At 41.9% G+C, this 17,698-nt stretch overlaps 1 protein-coding gene across 1 annotated transcript in view; it reads right to left on the bottom strand.

The window, feature by feature from the left end:
* UBE2E3 (ubiquitin-conjugating enzyme E2E 3) overlaps positions 1-17,321 on the bottom strand; it is a 55,763-nt gene extending 38,442 nt beyond the window's left edge. The window contains exons 1-2 of the mRNA XM_010297373.1: positions 17,120-17,321; positions 14,931-14,981 (exon numbers count right to left, since the gene is read on the bottom strand). Coding sequence (XP_010295675.1) covers positions 14,931-14,981; positions 17,120-17,313 — 245 coding nt within the window. The 5' untranslated portion in view covers positions 17,314-17,321. The remainder of the gene's footprint in view (positions 1-14,930; positions 14,982-17,119) is intronic.
* Between the last annotated feature and the right edge of the window lie 377 nt (positions 17,322-17,698).

Below are 17,698 nucleotides of genomic sequence, written 5' to 3'. Positions count from 1 at the left end.
GGGGGGGAATTAAAAAAAAATCAGAGAAACTATTAACCAACTGATTGAGAGGCACGCTACCAGTCAGCGCAGTCATGTTGAGTCACTACAAGCAGAGCACGGCTCCACCATTAGCACGCTGGGCCAGCGCGGCTTCTCCCCGGGAGAAAGAGGTGCCCGTGGCTGGCGCGGCACGGCTGGCCCCGGCGCGGAGCTGCGCACCCCCGAAGCACGTTCACTCCTAACAGAGGTTTCAGCCTCTTGGGGGCACACGCAGCTGGTGCAGTTTCAAACAGCACCCAAGATACTGCCGTTTTTACAGCCGCCCTAGGAGAAAAGAGCACAAAGGTGTGTTTCTCTGTCCCGTTCTGCACACAGAGCGGGTAAAATGCAGGGTCTGGCTTGCACCTAGCTTGGAGACCGTAGCTGCACACTCCAGTAGTGCCAGGGTGACGCACGCTCTGCGCTCTGCCAGCCGACTCTGCACCGAACAGAGATGCTGCGTGTGGAAAGCACGGGCGGTTTGCAGCACAGCATCCCACACATGCTGCTCGTCAAGCATTCATTCCTAATAACATCTACTGCAAAACGAACCAGAACTGACCCCTCGGTTTTGTGATCAGTGACCGACTTCAGAAAAAGATCAACAGAATTACTTTCAGAAATAACAGTGCACTGCGTGGACCTCTCACTGCACAATTCAGTGTTGCCTTTTTCCCCCCCCCCTTCAGGCTTCAAAAATGGCTCTTTCAAAGTTAATAAACTTGGAACGCTTCTGGGCATAAATGGCTTTGGACTAAGACCTGGGGCAATATGTTCTCTCGTAACTACCTGCTCTTCTTCACGCACTCTCAAGAAGCAGAAAGCCAAAGTGGTATCTCTATTGGTGCAGCAGTATTTTTCAAGCAGCACTCTATCTGGCACTAGTCACACACGACACTCCAACTAGCTGCTATCACTTTGGTGGGCGCGTGTCATCTTTACTGGAAAGCTGCCCAGCCTGGATGGAGGGTTTTAGAGGGGAGGTATCCAGCTTATATCAGGTGTAGGAAGAGGTACACTTACTGCACTCCTGTCTCCTTACTCCCATGGTTAAAAACAAGAAGAGAGTGCAAGCGCAGTCCAGTCTGACAATCCAGATATGTGATTTTATTTACATTTACTCTTCAAAGGTCAGAATCTGAATACGGAGTAAAGAAAAATTAAGCACACCAAATTTGCATTTGTCAGAAAACAAAGCAGAGTTACCAAAACCTCTCTTACAGTCCTGCCCGAGTGAAGAGGAGTCAGTAGCTATTTACAGCACGAACAGCAAGCACTGCCTGCTCCTCAGCTAACACAGAGCAATTCGGAGGCAATGCGAATGGCCTAAATAGCATCCTGCAGGATGAGGAGTCACGTTCATTCAGTGAATGGCACCATCCTGTACTTAAGCAGCCTGCAGAAGGTACAGGCACCCGTTAGAGGGGAACGACCTGCCGGCACAGAGCCCCACCACCCTGCCGGGTCTCAGGCAATTTCGGTCGGCAGTGCCGTACCAAGGACCTCAACAACACAATGTGCCCACAGCCACGTGAACTGGGCGGCCAAGAAATCCAGGAAGCTGGGTCCCAAGTTCAAAGATTTATTCTTCCAATGTTACATACAGCCTAGGTATTTGAGAGGACAGATTAATTTTGGCTTACGATCTCTAGGCTAGCAAAGCTTCATCTCCCTCTGATGACAGAACTCCCCCCATGCTTAAATGGGATAAGGACCCAAGGAATTTGAAATTTTCTAATAAAATCGCAGTGTGAGAGTTAAAATATCAGCATGTTAACCGCTTCACTAGTGGTCACCTAAGCGAAGCAGCCAGCAAACATGTTTGACCGATGCCACAACTCCCCTAACTCAATCCTTCACGTTCTTCAGCTTTTCTCACCAAGCACCGATCCAGATACGAGCATGCAAGGTATAAAATTAACCTCGCTCCATGCAAAGCAGAAGGTACTAAATCATGCAGATTTAACAAAAAAACCAAAATTTTGCATCAGCTTCTCCAGCATTTGAATTTTGCTGGAGCGCAGTGACATTCCTGGCCACAGAGGCTGGTGCAGGGCACAGCACCGACGCACTCCGCAGGGCCTCTGCACACCCACCGCCTGAAACAAAGCACCGAGCCAGAAAGCCTCCACAACCCAAAAAAGAGATAGTTTGCTGTGACCACCAATTCCCCTTCGGAAAGGGATATGAAGAAACCTTAAGGAGAACCTGAAAACACCTGGTAACGGTATTAACAAGCCAACAGTAATGTGATTTCTCACTGGTGGTGTCTGAAGGGATAGAAGGCTAAAGGTGAACAAGATTAGCTAAAGAAGAAGAAACCTTTTCCATCTCTCCAGCCAACAATTACCCAATGGAAAGTGCCTACGGTAGTAACCCTTTTAACCATTAAAAAGAAAAAAAACAAACTCAAACTTCGTGGGTTTTTTTTCCCCCTCAACATCCTAATACCTTTTTAAAGAATCTATTACTGAAAACAGCTTTACATATTTGGTGACTACAGCTTCAGTGCTATAAACTCATGGTTCCACAGAAAAAGCTCAAAACGTCTCACAGGTGCTTCTATACCTTGGCAACAACTTGCAGAACCAGCTCCTGCATTAAAACACTACAGAAAACAGTAAGGATCACCATTGCACAATGCCAGGACAAATTCAGTTTATTAGACCTTCAGCAAATAATTATTTCTAGCTTTATTTAGACATTGTATGTAAAGCATAGAAAAATCACACAAAAGACAAACAAGTGTAATTCACAGGAAATAACAGTTCCCAGTTCCTTCCCCCCAGATCAGAACTATCAAAGTCTAACTGAAGGTATATTCTTACAGAGCTTGCGTTCTGAACAGAAAGTGATAACAAAACATTTTTCTGATTAGTACAGCTCACATCTCCCTTTATTTCCTCCATCCCTGACCCCACGTTCACTAATTTCTAGTAGGGCACACTTGTCATTGTGCGGGAACTTTGCCCAGAATGCCCTTTACATCTAGGAGAACCACACAGTGCTCAGCCTACAGTAGTTGTTTTAGTATTGAAAACAGCTACTATTAGCTTGCCTTCTAACTGATAAGAAATGATTTTGTTTCTTCTATTCCTATGACAAAAAGCTCAAGCAGGCTTAACAAAAAAACAAGACTTAAAATAATGCTAGTCTGCAGTGTTACCATGAAAAATAAACAGCCAACTAAAATACTTCAAAGAAAAATGTTTTCACCATATTTGCTTTCAGAGATTCTAGAAAGTGAGTGATTTCCCCATGTATTGATCTATTTAAGGTTTGGTACTGTATATTATCACACAAATCACTGCTCTGTTTTAGTGGTGTCTCTTTTACTTTAGTAACTTGTTTCGTTTTTAAAAAACGGAGCTATGATGTGTTTGCTCTGGTGTAAGTAAGTATACCAGCTGTAATCCTGGCTTTCAGTTACTTCCAAAAAAAAAGGAGGCAAACCAAACTCAAAAAACAAGGTAGCCATACTGCTATTGCAACTCTTCACGCTACCCCAGCAATCCCTGCACTCTGTCGAGGAAGAGGAATGTGGAACGAGGCACTACCTCGCTGTATAAAATTTGTATGGGTATCCTATAAAATACCTACTCCAGACAAGCAAACATTTTGGCAGCCATAGGCTGTGCTTCAAGCAGTTTATCCTGTGAAGATCACCATCTCAGATTTGGTTACTGTTTAATCATGCTTGTACAATTTTAGGCTGTATAGCATTTCTATCGTTTGCATAAGAAGTTTGTTTAATCACTCAGACTATGCTTAATATGCAGTAGGTTGTGCTGTGTAACTTAGATCACTTAAAATTGCTTCCGTGGGAATATAGTGTTTGTTACAGCGTCCATCACAAGTTGATTTTAGTACCTTAAGACCCTTCTTTGCTTTTTGCTTTATAGGCTAGAAATTAACCCAAATCTCATTTCCTCCCCCCCCCCCCCCCCTCCCCCCCCCAAGATGCTGCTGTCCAAAACTCTAAACATAAAACTGGGCTTTGACATAATGGGTTTGGTTCACTGGGCCCTTAAGGTGTCTGTTGAGGGAGGTGTCGCTAAATCTGTAATGTCCCACTACAGCTGTAATGTCCCACTACAGCCCCTGCCATCGATGTCAATGAAGTAGATACAGGTATCTATGAACAAGTTAGGACGAGCACCGGTGTACAATGATAACACAGAGCTCAATGTCAACTAGCTGTCTCTGTACCACTGCACTTGTCCCATGGATCCGTCAGCCTGGATGAGGTCTCTGACGTTGAGATATCAGGGGGAAGGACAAAAGCTAGTGAATGTATGAGCATACCCCAGGCGGTGACTGCACAGTAGACAAGTCCTTTGTTTGTTAGAAAAGGTGCCTGTGTGTGGGACAGAATCTGGCTGTCCACTGCCTGCTACAAGAGCTGCGGCTTCACAGCAAGAATCACCATCAGCTAAACATATCTCCTATTGCATAGCTACTAATCTATTGTAACGGTTCCCCCCTCCCAAATCACTCTGCTCAAAGCATTTACCATCTAAATGCTTTACTTAAATTGCAAACTAAAATAGCTTTCTGGTGCTAACCTTCCCTAACAGAAAGAAAACCAACAATGTTTCCTTTGACATTTGTTTTCCATTTGTCCCATGGAATCTGACCTGCTGATGCTCTATTGATTTACTCTGTCTTCAATATTTGGTGACTTCCATGTCTAGGCTTAAGAGTGAAGTGCTAACCTGCATTCAAACCTAAACCACCTCACTGCAGCTTCACTCTCAATGAACTAACCAGGCATGATTGAGAACCCCTGGCTTTCTGCAGCACCCCGTACTGCTAATCCAGTCGTGGGGTGGCTTGAGCGCTGGGCATAGCTACCTTTGCTCAAGCTATGCTAATCGTGCGTCAACAGCTCAGGCTGGCTCCGCACTGAATGCGTACCTTCATTTGCTTGCTGATTTCCAGCTCGGTCGCTGGAGCTACATGAAGGGTTTCTGGCAAGGGAGGAACCCACCTCAAAGACAACAGCATTGTGAATCCTTGAGGCCAGCCTTTAAGCTTTGTCGTCTGCTCTTTGCCTTCGTTGGCTACCTTCCCAGCGCCTGCACCCTTCTGCATGCCTCAGAGAGGAACTACTGAAGTTTATAGCAGCATTAACTCATCAGCTGGAAACCTGCCAGCCTGCTTACATTTTCACTACAATCTTCTGCGCCCTGACTCCAGAGAGTGCTTAGAGATAGGATCCGTGGTCAGAGGCAGTATGCTATACAACTGGTTTCTGATGTGCTTGGACCCATTTGGGGTGTTGTGTGCACAGATGCATTAGGGCTTGCATATCTACTGCAAACTGCCTCTATGAAGCAGGGAAAAATTGTCCCTTGCTTTGGTTTATCTCAGTGTTAGAGGCAATTGGGTGCCTGCGGAACAAAAGCAGAGAATCCAAGCACAGAACACATGAAGTATCAAAAATCAGGATCACAGCACAACCAGCGCTATTAGTTTCTCACAAAGGTGATAGAGCTCTGGAGAATTCATGACACATGCCTAGCTTATTTCTAGTTAGCAGAACATGACAACTTTCTGCAAGGAAAGTAGGATTGGACCCAAAGTGAAAACAAAGCCAAAATGATGGGGGGGGGAAGGGGAAGCGAAATAAATCAGGAGAAAAATCACTAGATATTTGATTTTTTTTAACTAACAACAGGACAAAACCTGCATGCTTCCAGTGACTCCTTTAATAATTGCTGTTACTGTTGTTGCTTGAAATCACAGAACCTGTACATTTTCCAGGATAATTATACTACAAAACCCTGATTAAAATACAGTTTTTAAATGAGGGAAAAATCACTTCCTGATGCGCTTGCCTTTTAACATTGCCATTTAAATCCAGTATCACAGATAGCTTGGTCAAACTGGTCCTCAAGAGGTCACTTAGTCCATTTCCTGCTTAGAGATAGAATCAACTGTATCTAAATGGTTCCTACCAGTCATTTGTCTAAACTTTGTTCTTAAAAGCCTCTGGTAATGCAGATCCACCACCTCCTTACGCATATTGTCTTTACAGCTAGGTACTCATCGTTTGAATTAGCTCTTCCTTATGGCAATCTAAGTTGTTCTCCATAACCACCAGACAGGACTAGCAACAATTGCCTTACTTCCTTTGCAGCAACTTTCTTCTGTATCCAAAGATCACTGTTTCTTTCTTTCTTTCCTCTAATCTGTATTCTTCCCAGCTAGCCCACAGCTTTGCAGTGTCATGCTTAAAACAGGATAAGGTACTCCAGCTGGCCTTTACTAGTGCTGAACTGAATGGGATGGCTTTATACACCGTGACTCCTTATTTTTTTTCTTTTTTTTTTTTTTTTTAACTACATCCCCTTATTGTGACTGCTGTCCTACTTATTTCTCTTGCTGGGCCCTCGAATTGTTGATTCCTGGAAAGCACGTGATCCTCAGAGTGGCTACACCTTTTCTGAAGAACTGCTCCTCATCCAGTGTTTTTTTCCCCATGGATTTGTGCAGCTGATTACACCTACTAAAGTGCTGTGCCTTGCAGTTCTCATTATTAAATTACATGCTATTTTTAAGGTCACTTCCTATATTTGCCCATGTCACTTTGCATTCTAGCGCTGTCCTCCAACGTGCCTACAACTCCTTCGTCCCTGCTGCTCCCTCCAAATGCAATATTTATACGCTCTAGTCCAGTATCCACGTCAATAATGAAAACATCGATTACTAATGACCGCAGGATGGTCAGCTAGAGACCCTCTCTAGAAATTCTTCCAACCTGAAAGTGACCCACTGGTAACTATAGGTCACCGTGGTGTTTCATCAAGGAAATCTCTCCCCTTATTTGTTTCTGAAAGTGATGCTTACAACAGTAGTTTCAACACTGTCAACTAAATCTGTATCTGAGTTCCTAAAAGATCTGGCCAGTCTGTTTTACAGTAAGTCCTATAAAATGAACAACTGCTTCAGCCACAGTTCTGAACTAGATAACAGTATAGTGCACTCTCTGCACAGGGAAAATTAATCCAAATTAATACAAGCAGGCTAGGACACGTTTATCACTAGCAGTTACTGGCTCAAAGCAAGGCATCAATTTAACGTTACAGCATAGTTCCTTGGTAGCTTAATGGTATGCATGCTCCTGTCCTAGATGGCAGCTGGATATCCTTGCTCCTGCCTACTTAGCCCTGAACTCAGAAAACATGCTAAAGGTATTTTTCATGATGTCTGTATGACCTGTTTCGAAATGTTCCACATCTATCCAAATCCTGGTTACACCAGCTCCAGGAAATCTCCACACATCAGTTTTATATGAAATAGTCAAGTCATTTAAAACAAAGGCTTTAATGTAGTTTAGCTGATTCTCTTATATTTGCATGTTGTGAATTTGAATTAAAATTAGGTGTCTCAAGTCTGTAAAAGTAAAGATCAAATCAAATCAAATCAGAGTAACTGATACACACAGACAAATCAGTCTGATGGGGAAGCATTCAGTGTGCTCGGATACTGCCATACATACTGTTTATCACAAACTAAATATGACAGGCTGGCAGTGGTGAGCAATGCACAGTTTGAGTGTAAAAAGAATATATATATATATACACACACACGGCATATTTTAGTCAGCTTTATCCCAGAGCCTGAAAGGTCTTTGTACAGTTATATAAATGGGTATTTGAAAAGCAGATTTGTCCTTAAGCCTAAGGACACATTACTTCGCAGTTTTTACAAAGTTTTGCACAATAATGCTTAAAGAATTGTTTAAAAAGCTGGTCCGGCTCGGGCTCTTCTATTGTTTCCAGATAAAACTTAGACATAATGAGGGTCGGTTCTCTACCACCAGTAGCTGAGTGAGAAGTGTTTGAACTATTCCTACAACCCTAGAGTAGACAGACAGCCGTGATTTTTTTTTTTTTATTTTGACGGTAACACTAATGAAAACTGGTGAAAGATTTATACGACCTTTTGACTAACACAGGCATTTAAAAGCATGTACGACAGCACTGTGGACACTGCTTACACAAGTGCCTAACCTGCAAATCTGCAGGCATGAAAACTTACTCCCGTGAGTAGATATGTTGATTTGTGTTGCATAACCCTGTCTTAATTATGCCTCTGAGATTACTTGCATGAGAAATTCGCTGTGTGGGGGTTGGTAAAAAACCTTGGTTTATAGCTTGCAAGAGGTCGATACTAGCACAGGGAAAAAAAAAAAACACAACTTGAGGCATTTTGAGTTAGTGGATCTGTCATCTACTCCCAGCTGAAAAGAAACTAATTTAAATATTCTCACAATTCAAAACATTCAGGAGTTACACAATCTTCCACTGTTGCATTTTTTTAATAAAAGCATGTTAAATAACAGCGCACTCCAGCTCTACTTAACACTTAAATGTTTTACTGAAATGCCTTTTTAAATTTGTTTCATCCCTACTCCTTAGGCAGTTTCACTGACTACTGGCAAATAAGGTAAAAGCCCCTCTGCACACATAAAGATGGCAGAATCAGGCTGTTACTACAAACGGACAGAAATACAGAAATACCAGACTTCTGATTGCTGTCCTAAATTATACCACTCCTTCCTACTCTGATCTAGACTGTACTCTTCTGGTAAGAAAGAGGGAGGGAAGAAAGGGAATGGAAGAAAATGCTTAGTAGAAATAGTTCTAGATAAATCAAGACTTTCACTAGATGAACATATCTTTAAATCACTGTGAGCCACTAATTTTCATTCAGCAACAGTGAAGGAATTGCTTTAGAAGGAACCGCAGGACTATGTTCAGAGCTGAGCAATACTAAAAAGTAGTATTTCAATATTCACTGAAGAGCTACTTCAAACATGTTCTTACAGGAGTTGTGAACCCCCTTCATTGTATTTTTGTAACTGCAAACTTCTGTATAGGGAAGGAAGTTTTAGAAATAATCGTGTAGGTTTGTGTTCTCAGCACCATTCTGCAAACTTCAGCTTTCTTTTCTTCTAGCATGCATTTATTGCACTCAGTGGTGAGAAAGTGCTGGGCAGGGAGAGACAATAAAAAGTATAATACAGCTATCGGAAGATACATTATCAAGTAGAGCTTGGGTGATGTTTTTTAAATTTTGCTCACTCAGCTTCAGCACAGGCATTTTTGCACATACTCCTAATACATTGTCTCGCACATGCCTTAATTCAACTTTGGCTTCTATAGGGAACTATTTACTGTTCACAGTTGGGGTTTTCACTGCAGAGGTGAAAACAAGCAAAACTGACATCTTTTTTTTTTTTTCTCAGAGTCAATATTTAGCAATATGAAGATATTTGCCGAACAAGAAATTAACAGAATGAACCCAAAACTGGGGGACTGCCATCGAACTGAAAAGTCAACAGCTTGACCAGAAAAAAAAAAAAAAGTACACGTGAAGGCTTGGGCACACGTCTGTTCTACTGTATAGGGGCCTGGAATTTGACTGCATTCAGAATATTCTTCCCCCTACTGATTTCAAAAAAGCAACAGAACTAACGCCTGGCTTTGACAAAGGAGAGATGGAAACTTATTACACTGGAGAGACAAAGGAACGGATTGACTTATTCATATCCTGGTGTGTCTGACAAAATGCTTTGTGTGAACAATGCCTACTCTAAAGGGAGGGAGGAAAAATCCAGCAGAGTTAGTTTGAATCACCTATTTAAACCATTTAAGCAAACTCGGATGATTTTTTTTCTTTTTTTTTTTCCCTCCCCTCCCTGGGGAGCAGTATGGAGTAATCACATGAATCTGCTTCAGTTACTGACTGGAGTAGTCACCTCCATGGCAGAACTGCAGCAAACCACATCTGTGCAGTAACATCTTCAACAGGCACAAGTGTTTGCAGAGTAAACATTTGCCTATAACCTTACTGTAGATAGAGTATGTTAACAAAAGGAAGGCTTCTACCAGCTTAGCTGCGGCACCTTCCTCGCCAACACAAGGCTGCCTCAGCTCAAATCCAGTGCCACCTCTGTACATGGAAGAGCCTGCATCACCAGCACAAGGGTTCATTGCTCCTCATTGTTCCAGACAGCTCGGCTGAACGAGCTTCGATAGCTGGTCTGAAGAAAGCCTTCACAATATTGCTTTACATACATACTGCAATGCTTCCCCACTGATGGGGTAAGAACCACAGTGAGGCAGTTACAAACATCTGGATTCATGGGTTCCGTAACTAAACCAGTAACAGCATTCATCTGCCAGGGTTTTGCAGGCATTTTTCTTTGTGTCAAACTCCAGACCGTGGGGTTGGGTTGGCAAAGCTCTGCAGCACAGAATTAGCCCAAGATGTGGCAGTAACGAAAGGGACAAATGCAGTCCTTAAGAAGCAGAAGAATCCTGTGTTAAAAGAAAACCCCTACATGTCTTGCTCCCATTGTGCTCAGTACCCGCACTTTGGAGTGTTATTTTAAAATAAGTAATTTTAAAATGAACTATTCATAAATTATCAACCTATTTGCAACCCTAGGAGAGGCTACAAACAGCAAAATCGTCAACTGCTACCTTTTGTAGTATGGCTCAAGAAATCACATTAGTATATATTAGCATACAAGGCCTGAAAATAAATAGTAACAGCTATAGTAATCCCTATTAAGGAAAATCTTTCCAACAGACCTATCAGATCAGGCACTCACTAGCTAGAGGATGAGACAGAGCAGGGAGCCTTTGGGACGATCTAAGCAGCTCTCCCTTGGTAAGAATTCCCATTTCCCAGCAGCTATGAAGCAGGAAAGTTGTCTCTCTGACCAGTGCTCTAAGGCACACGCTTTGCCTGGCCTTTCTTCTTCTTCTTTTTTTTTTTTTTTTTTTTCTGAAGTGCTTGCTTTCAGATGTCTGATCTTTAATTTAACAAAGAGAAGAGATTAAAGCCAACTGACAGAACAGACTATAACATGCTTAAATTCTCCCACTTGCATGGGAAAGGTGCACTATTTTAACTGGCCTCTTTTTAAACCATACAAATTAAGCTCTGAGTGGATATACTGATTTTGGTGTTTGCTTTCATTTCCTACAAAGTTTATACCAAACTGGATTGGTTGTAAAATGGGTTGTAAACTATAAACTAAGCTGGCACAGGCATTAGAAATTTACTTAATACCCGCTCAAACTTCAAAAACTTTCTCATGAAGATGAACAAAGATTAATTTTGGAATGGAGATGAGGAGGAATGAGGAAAGAAGACAGGGAGTACATATTTTTGCTATTGTGGATCAGCAGGGCAGCCAGCAACAGCTAAAGGAAGCTGTTATAAATCACGGTACCCCTGGGAACAGCCTCACTTGTGCCAACCCTAAAATCCAAGAAGTACAATGAGCATCAGAGCCGGCTGTGCCCTGCTCCACCTGAGCTGCAGCCTCCAAGTTGGGCAGGTGAGAAAAGCACCCTCAGATATACCCTTAACTGCAGAGCAGTGACCTCTGATCCACACAGTTTTATGCCATGAACTGAAAATAGCTATTCCACATATGTCAAACCTATTTAAATGCATCTCTGCAGCCCAGATTTACCATGCATTACATGCAAGATCTTTGCAGCATTTTCCTGAGAATGTGCAACGGTGAGGCTTGGCACACTTCCATACCTTGAAGTATGTATAAGCGCTTGGCCGTGGTTTGAAATTGAGCTGCCTAGGAGCAAGAGGGCCAAGACCTTTTTAGCTTTGCTTTACGCTATTAAAAGCACAAAAGAAATTAAATACAGCACATGGCACCAAGTAGCACAGCTTTGAGTTAAGCCAGCAAAAGCAAGAAAAAACCAGGATCAGATACCTGTGCCCTCAGTTTACCTACCTGTCCTAGTGCTACGGTGCATGTTGGACAGTAACTGACTCATTTCAGGCTTTTCTGTTGGACAGGAGAAAACATGAGGAGGAAGCAGTACTTCACTTCCCTCCCAACATCTTTAGTGGCTTAAGACCAAATCTAATTTTATTGTTTTTGATGTTCTATCTTTCTTGGAAATCACAGGAATTGAGAGTACTACTGTATGTTAAAGAGTAAAGCTATCGGCACAAAGATACTAAGTTTTAGACTTGGTACCCCCAAGATGCAGTTTGTATTCACTGCCCACAAACATGACAACACGATTTTTCTAACAGTTCATTGTCCAATTAACAGAATCAGAAATCAATCTCTACTGTTGAGACAAGCAAGCAAAAAACTGCTATTTAGACATTTTTACTGTGCCTGTCATTCTGCTATCCCAGTGCCTAAAATAGAAGTTATTGTGCAGCCCAGGCCTGCTCAGCACACCCTGAAACGGGGCTCTCTTGGGGCTCTGGCATTTTTATAAAACAGATGTTATAGCACTAGATGTGACTGTGGGAAACTTAACCGCTGGGGAAACCTACACCTCTTTTGCATGAGAATCACAGTGCAACCAGGCGCTGTCATTTTAAAGTAGCTAAATCAGCCTCAGATCGCTCCAATGGAGCAACTCCACGTGCAGTTGCGCCCGCCGTCAGTGTTTAACACCAAAGAGGAGAGTTCAACATACTCTGCAGTATTCGCACTGTATCCTGCTAAAGTAACATTTAATGCTTTATATGAGGCATTATCCTTTTAAAAAATCGCTAATTTTTAATCACTTATGTAACTGAGTAACCAGAAGGACTATCAACGTCCAGGAGCATCGGCTGGCAGTTGTACTCTTGTGAAGCCTGCAACATGTGGACTGCAAATGATAAGGCTGTGCTCTAGCACTGGAGGAAAAACAACTTTGCATGAAGAAATCATAGAATAGAATCATAAAATAGTTTGCGTTGGAAGGGACCTTTAGGACACAAGTTTTCTTATTTCTAAAGCACATGCGAATACGCCCAAGTTATACAGGCTTTTATTTATTTTTTTACAATTTCTTTTTCTTTTACAAAGAATGTAGTAAGTAGCATTCTGCTCCTTGTTGCATGACAAACAATGAAGAGGTGTCATAAGCCTGCTGTGTCAGTCTGTTGCCTCATCTATGCTACTACACCCCACAAGAAAGCATGTTACAAGCTTCAACTGCTCTGCACATAACACACAGCTGCATTTACCTCCTGATACCAGAAAGGCTCCTTCTAACAAGTCAATTCCAACGTAAGGGTAATCCTTCAGGCACTGAAACTCTGCTCAAACTGTTCAACCTGAAAACCCAGAATTTCTGTTACAGAAGCCAGTATCTCCTGTAAATATTTTTTATTTTTCAAAAGGTAAAAATGCAGTCACACAGTTGCTATTGAGTAAAAGGATTAAATTCCTCTTAAAAAATACTTACGGGAACAGAAGCACTGACTACCTCACTGGCAAAAAAATAATCTTTTCCCCTACACTCTGTAGGAGAGAACTTGAATAATTTTAGACACATTGAGGGGTTTTCATCATTCTCAACAGCATTCCTGGGCACCTGGTAGTACCAGCTCAGAAGAAAAACTCCCTGCAATACTCCTGTGCTGATAGGAGAGGAACAAGCTTTCCCAAGGAGCTAAGTATCAGATGGTATTGGAGAGTGCGAGGGGGGAGGCTTCTCTTTCTAAAAGCCAAGCTGTAACTTGCTGTACCCGAAACTGCTACAACTATCTATTTAGCAACTATAAGGCAAAGTGCTGGTGTTCTATTTCATTTAACTACTTTCTCTCCTACCATGCCCTCCTTGAGGGTCCAAGTGTAAAGTGCATGACCAACACAGAACTAGGTCCCCATAATTCATTAAAAGTTATTTAAAACAGTTATTTAAAACCAAAACAAAAACACCACCCACCCCCAAAATAACCCCCAAACCCAACAGACATTTGCTCTCTCAACAGAGCTTGCCTCTGTTGAGGAGGGAGAGCCACGACCCTGCATGCAAACAAACCAGACTGCCACAGGCAACCGACAACACAGTCCTCAGGGTAAGACACCTTTACCACAAATTCAATAAAACACAGCTCGCTCGGGTTAGTTCCTGCTCTCACAGACTAGTCAGATAAGAGAACAACTCACATTTCACTGAATTCACAAGACCTGCACCAAACCTTTCCAACTGTTCAAAAAGCCAAGCAATTCCAACGTAAAATCAGAAAGCACTTCCAGCTTTTTTAAACTTTTGTATGTGTGCAAGGTTCGCTGTTGCACATAAGCTATTCATCTGAAAATATCTCGCAGTCAGAAATCTTACTGAGGTGCATCAAACGAAAGCAACGTTATTTAAATGTAGCTTTACTGCAAATCTGAACACTGGATGCTCACAGCTAATGAGAATTTTTATGCATCCTTTAAACAAAAGTAAAACATGCAAAAGATTTAAAGAAATTAGCTAGCTATGCTACTATTTAACTTTCCTACAGATCAAGTTACCGTCACTTTACCTAGTACTAAATCACTCAATCTTCCAAGCTTACAATTTCATTTTCTAAAACCTAACAGAAGTGTCTCCCAAGTTGGGAACTTCCTTAAAAATATTTTCTATCAAGAGACTACAACTTTCACGAACAAACAGATAAATATAAAGGCAATACTTCAGCTTATCTAACTGCTAAGCAACACACTGAGAGAAAGCATATAAAAATCACATATGGTTCTTTACCTTTACTTCAGAATGAAGTGATAACTCTATAAACCTGGCACTCAAAAAGCCAGTTCAAACTACATGCAGACACGAATTTGAAAGCTTCAGCGTATTCTGAAGTTCGTATCATTAATGTTTCACGAAGGCAGTGACCAGCTACGAAAAACAAACGGAATACAATTCACTATGTACATCAATCACCAATGACTACGCCTCCAACATGCAGACAAAATAGCAAACTTCAATATCAAACGTTCCCTATGCTTGTTCAATCTGCTGTACGCAATTTTTGTCTAACAGTCACCAAGTCGTAAACACTAAGTTTCCCATTTGTTAGCCTGAGCACATTAATCTCCACCACCGTCCACAACTTAAGAAGCCGTTACATACCTGCAGTTAGGAGGAGGATCAAGGGTTATTTCAGCTAGCTCCTTCTGGATTCTGTTGGTGAAATGAGAACAGACACAAAGCATTTGAGATAGTCTATAGAATAAATCAGGGAATTACACTGCCCTCTACCACCATGCAGTTAAATGCAAGATTGGCTTTGCCTTCAGTAATGCTAACATGGCTGCTTCCTCTTTGTTCTCAGAGGCATAACCCAAATCCCACAGCTGAGAAACTTTGCGGCTAATTTCCTGCCCCACGCTGTACGTAAACAGAACGCTTGCAACGGAGTTGGGTAGAATTTTCCCACAAGTATTCAGAAAAGTAACTCTTTTTCACATCCGAGCACTTTTTACCAGAGAGATTTTCTTTTCAAGCTAATATGCAAATGAGGCAAGGGGGGGGGGCTGCACGGGCAGGTTTGACAATGACTTTAAACCAGCACTACCGACCTGTGACTGAGGCTGAAGAAGTGAACCGCGCTGGCAGCAGGCACACTTTTCACAATATTTTACCTACTACTTTGCACTGCGTCTAAAAAGTGGATTTGCAGAACTGCCAGGCTGTCTCTGTTACTGGAATAATCTCTCTGGATCAACTTTGCTTCTCTCCACACCTTCTGCTGCCTTTCCTCCCCCAGCCTTATACAGTAGCTGTATTTACATTATAAAAAGTGATATCATAACTTGAAATAATCCGTGTTTTGCTTTACTCTTATTACAACCATTCCCTAGGTGCTAAGATCCAGAAGAGGAATACCGAAAACTTTTTGTCAATTTAATAGTTTATTCAGGTACATAAGAGGTGTAATTTCAAAAGACGCATTGTAAATTCACCTTAAAAATATCAAGTAAGACTTCCCTTCAGAAAGGACCCGTAAGAGCAAGACCATGAATTTCACGTGACTAGCAAGTGTTAAAATACAAGCTAACAGAAACTGCCCTGCACACTCTTGCACTAGTACCAATAAGTTCAACCAGACTACTCAACTATTTGAGGTATACAGAATTTGACTTGCAACAATTAAGTGAAATAAAGGCAACAGGGGAAAACTCAGCCTCCAAAGCCTGTGTCTCAGGCTTTTCAAAAAAGGTAAGTAGTAACAAATTACAAAGCCTACACAGTAGTTCCCAGAACTTTTCTTTCCTTAGCCAGTCCTGTTTCAAAGGCTTGCTTTAACAAGCTCAGAAGTCATCAAAGCCACCCAGTCATACTCTGCAGCAATTTTAAGACATTTAAGTTCAGCAAATACTTTTTGAAGTCCAATACAAAATTACAAAGTGTTGCTAAAAGTTAGAACTACAGCATTCACGTTGAATAAAGAAAAGTTGAAGCTACTACGGCTACTCTACAGCTTTTCTGGCTACAGGTTATCTGTAAATGTTTGTAAAGAAAAGCAACCCCAGGGAAAGGACTGGGAAGTTATGCTTCATCTCCGAAGACCGCTGGAATCAAGGAATTTAAAGTTTGCTTATTTCACACTGCTGAACTTAACAGAAAATTATCAGAGTGCATGTCTTGAGAGCTGGACTGCCATTAACCTTATACGCAAATAAAAATGCAACAGATATAACTAAACAAGGTTTCTGAAGATTTTGATATTTAAAGGTGGAGGCTACCTGTAGAACCCCATGGTTTGAATCTGCAGACTCACCCAAGTTTCTCCTGAAAGAACTTCAGAACGAACCCATTACTTCAAGGTATGTAAGGCTCTCTGGCACATGGCTAGTCATAAGGCCCACAGAAGCCACTGGGGTTTTGTGACTTCTTTAATTAAAGAGCATCGCTTGTCATCAGTCTACAGACCGTAATAAAATACACTCACTCTATACCAATCAGGCATGGAACACTAACGCGGAAAAAGACAGCCAAAGCTGACACTCTCCGGCATGTTTTTGCAAATATGAAACATATTGAGGTGCCCCCCCTGCCCCCCGCCAGCCTGGAAGTCACCAAACTTCTCAAACAACTCTTCAAAAGACGTATGACAAGTCTGTGTAATTATTACCCCCATAAGACTTGGATTAATGAAGATACTGCCTGGCAGGCTCCTGCACTACAAAAGTTGGTACTTCACTCTTTTCCACATCGCTTTACTGGAAGAACCCCTCATCCTTGAAAAGTGCAATGCAAGTACCATGACTCAAAATTCTGTGCAAAAACACTACAGAATGTTTCAGTGTCCCCTTTACCTTTTAGCACTAGTGGATAGCTTAGCAGTAGTTTTGCTGGACAGTTTGGTGTTCTTCTTCTGCTGGGTGGCAGAGGGTTTTCGCTCTTCTTGCTCTTCGGGTTCAGGTGCAGGTGGATCCCTCTGATCGGCATCTGAACTACCACTGCTGGTACTTGGACTTTCATCGTCTGACCTCTGCCTATCACTGGACATCGTGGGGAACTTTTTTGGGGAAGGAGAAGAAAAGAGGCAGAGTTAATACAACAAGCAGGACTCTCTCTTGCCATTCCCCAAGTTCCAAAGGACACTCGAATCGGTGACAACTCCATTCCACTGAGAAATTAACCAAAATCCACTTCTTTGTCTTGTCCCCGAGGGCTGCAGTTTGACAGCTACAAAGCAATATTTACACTTCTGAAAATACACATATTTCCAATTTTTAAACCCACTCGCATTTTTTTCATACTTTAAACAATATGCCAATTGTCGACTTTGTTCTAAGGCATGAGACAGATTTAGCAGGGTACTTAGGCAATGAACATTAATAACTTATGACACATTGTAAATAACAGACCTCGCTGAAAATGTTTTTTAAAAA

This window comes from Phaethon lepturus, unplaced genomic scaffold (genome assembly GCF_000687285.1).
Source record: "Phaethon lepturus isolate BGI_N335 unplaced genomic scaffold, ASM68728v1 scaffold31091, whole genome shotgun sequence".
Taxonomy (NCBI): Eukaryota; Metazoa; Chordata; class Aves; order Phaethontiformes; family Phaethontidae; genus Phaethon; species Phaethon lepturus.
This window is presented reverse-complemented; position numbering and strand designations above follow the sequence as displayed.